This window comes from Agrilus planipennis, unplaced genomic scaffold (genome assembly GCF_000699045.2).
Source record: "Agrilus planipennis isolate EAB-ADULT unplaced genomic scaffold, Apla_2.0 scaffold516, whole genome shotgun sequence".
In the NCBI taxonomy this organism is placed as follows: Eukaryota; Metazoa; Arthropoda; class Insecta; order Coleoptera; family Buprestidae; genus Agrilus; species Agrilus planipennis.
Genome location: NW_020439171.1, coordinates 12,783 through 15,873, shown reverse-complemented (window position 1 = coordinate 15,873; position 3,091 = coordinate 12,783). Strand labels below are relative to the sequence as shown.

General features: G+C 31.3%; 1 protein-coding gene across 1 annotated transcript in view; it reads right to left on the bottom strand.

Moving 5' to 3' along the window:
* Positions 1–1,891: 1,891 nt before the first annotated feature.
* Positions 1,892–3,091, bottom strand: part of LOC112905468 — a 4,627-nt gene continuing 3,427 nt past the window's right edge. The window contains exons 3-6 of the mRNA XM_025977980.1: positions 3,028–3,040; positions 2,528–2,817; positions 2,255–2,440; positions 1,892–2,128 (exon numbers count right to left, since the gene is read on the bottom strand). Coding sequence (XP_025833765.1) covers positions 1,907–2,128; positions 2,255–2,440; positions 2,528–2,817; positions 3,028–3,040 — 711 coding nt within the window. The 3' untranslated portion in view covers positions 1,892–1,906. The remainder of the gene's footprint in view (positions 2,129–2,254; positions 2,441–2,527; positions 2,818–3,027; positions 3,041–3,091) is intronic.

The window sequence follows — 3,091 nt, the reverse complement described above, 5'->3', positions numbered from 1 at the left end:
ATCGAATCTTGCTTATATTATAATAATAGCTGAAATCTATAGTCCGTCAGACTATTCCTGTTTCTGCTTTTTGATGTTTTTCTACGATTGTTAAGATTTCAGCTTTTATATTCATAGGTATATTTTGCGAAGTACATTATTGTACTACGGGAGCTTGAACGGCAAATTCCAAGAAATCAGGATATTACTGATGTACGGCGAACCTGATTTTATGTAATACATAATACAAGAAAACATTTTTGCCTCCCCCTCATTTGCATAGCCCTGGGCCAGTGGCCCCTCTGCACCCTCACGCTACACCACTACTACGAGTGGATGTAATGGTAATTCATCAAAATATTAACATTCCTTTAGAAATTACGTACTTCATCAGAGTGTATGTGTACCAGTGTCAGCACGTTCGTACTAAATGTAATACTAAATTTAATTTTCAAGTATGACAGTACGCCGCATTAAATCTAGTACGTTTTATTCGACAACCTCTAGCCTCTACTGCTCTTTACCAGCAAGAATTATTATGTACTATCTTTATCTGTGTTTTCAAATTGTCTTTGTAAACTGTTTTACAAAGCAATTTTTCCAAACACTATCAAAAATATAATCATCTACATCCACATCTTTTATTACAAATATGCCATATTCCAAGTAGTAATATTGTACTGGAAATTAGAGTATTAGAGCAACTTTTGCTGAGCGCGCAATAGTAATTGCTACTTTCACTCAGATGAACGTGATCATTTTTTTGAAGTGACACTCATCTAGTACNTATGTATGACTATATTATATTAAGAATAAGTATATAAAAATAATAGTCCTTTGTATCGATTCTAACTTAAAAATCACCATACTCATTAATGAATACATAATTATTTTACATCATATCTTATGTGATTTTATTTATTGGATTACGCAAAATATGGGTTCAGAAGTAATTATTATTTGGTAGTGTCTTTTCACAAACAAAACTTTTAAAGGTAAAGCGGCTTCTTTATTTTACGAAGTTCAATATGTCGATAAGCATTTTCGCCAATTAGGAATCGATTGTAATTATTCTTTTTCAAAAATTATCAGAGGAAGATAATAAAAATAATAGGAGAAATTAGCGTAACCTCTTTATTTCAGATCTTTTCGAATTTTACTCCTTAAAAATCGATTTCATTTTAAAACCCTGGTGAGAAAATTTGATGCGTAGTAAAATCGAGTGTTAACAAAAACAGTGAAGTTTTTTTAAAATTATTTAATATTAGCGCCATCTAAGCAGAATATTTCAAAATATAACTTTTTGTAACATAGTGATATACGTACATGCCTGGCAATAGATGGCAGCACATGTATTGTTTTTCAGAAAGCAATATGGGTACTCAGTTTGCTAGACAAATATCAATAATCAATTTGTGGAACTATGAAATTAAAATTACATCTGTATGTAACACGATTTATCCATAATATTTTTTCGAAACAATATAAATTATTATGAATAATAGTATAACGTTACATTTCAGTATTATAATGTATATATAGACAATCGCACTTTCAATTAAAGGGTAAAATCGCGCGTCGCAGGTAACACGTACAATTTTTACTTAAATTTTGTCCATATTGGCAACATATATTTAAATGTCAGTGAATTTGAGTGTGTATAAGCGTTTCATTTCGTAAAACATTTTTCTTGAAATATCTTAAAAATGAAAATGCTTTGAAATACTACATTGAATTTTCATTTGGTATAAAAAGCAGACTAATTCAAATTTTTTTCACATTAACAAGTGGAGTTTATTTAATCATATGTCAAAATATTTTTAAAATATGTAAAAGGTGATAAGATTCTTCCACATTATTCATATCAACTAAGGATATATCGGTTCTAAGCGCATGCGTAATTAAAGATTGCATTAGTAAATCATATTCATTTGCTATTTAAGTATATCGGAATAAACCATGCCAACAAAAAGTATAATAAACATTGAAAAAAGAAATAAACTAAATATTTTAGTGATAAATCGTTCATCTCGATTATCTCACGCACAGTCATTGACTCCAAAAATCTAGCAGCAATGCTGACAGTGTCTGTAGGAAGACGTGGATCCATGTAAGTAGTCTTCCTATTATTATGGTCGATAAAAAATTGCTGCATGTAGTGAAAGAAAAAATTTCGAGTTACGATACAAAAATAACAGAATGGTTCAGAAACAGATGTATGATTAGTAAATGTTAGTTAAAGAGTACGTATAAAAATAAATTAATATTTAATCACCTTAGAATTTCTGTCTTTTTTTGTGTCCCAACCGGTAGGAAGGTTTGCTTCTGTGTCAGCAAAAAGGTTGACTAAGGCCACCAAATCTTTGTTATGTTGATATTTTTCAAAGGCCGTTGATTCTCTTCTAATTTTACTTATCATATGTTTTAATGTTGCGTTTCGGTTGTAAAGAGATAAGGCATCCTAAAATTAAATTACAAATTTTAAAATATTACTTTATTTAATGAAATTCAATTACTATTGCACTATTTTTCGTATTATCTTAAATACCTGATTCATGTGCAGAATGTTGAAGAAATCGGGTCTGGTTAACAATCGCACTGCAGGATGCATGGTGTTAGCAGCGGTAGCAGAATTTTGCTCCACGTCCTGTATCCTTCCTGAACTAATAGTACGTCGGATACTTTGATATCGCCTATCTAACTGACGTCGTTGTTGTTCAGCGCCAACAATGCCGGGCCCTGGAGCAGTGCTGCATGTAGGCCTTTGCCAAGACGTTGTCCTTGTTGCGTGATCGATGTAAAAAACACGACCGTGGCTATCCATTCGGGCCTCCCATGCTAATAATGCAAGAAAAATTGAATTATAACGAATATAAATCAAAAAGGTATTTATCAGAAAATTAAAAAATTTCGTATAAAATTTTGTAAAAGTTTTGAAATGAAAAAACAATCAACTAGATTTTAGTAACAATCCCTCATAACCCTAAGTGCCCAATAATTTAGTATGCAAATAAGTTTTACTGCCAGAAACCCTAGCACATGTCATACTTTTGAAGATGCCCTAACGAGGGGTATTATCGATAAACAAATTAAATTTAAAAGGGGTTTTGTC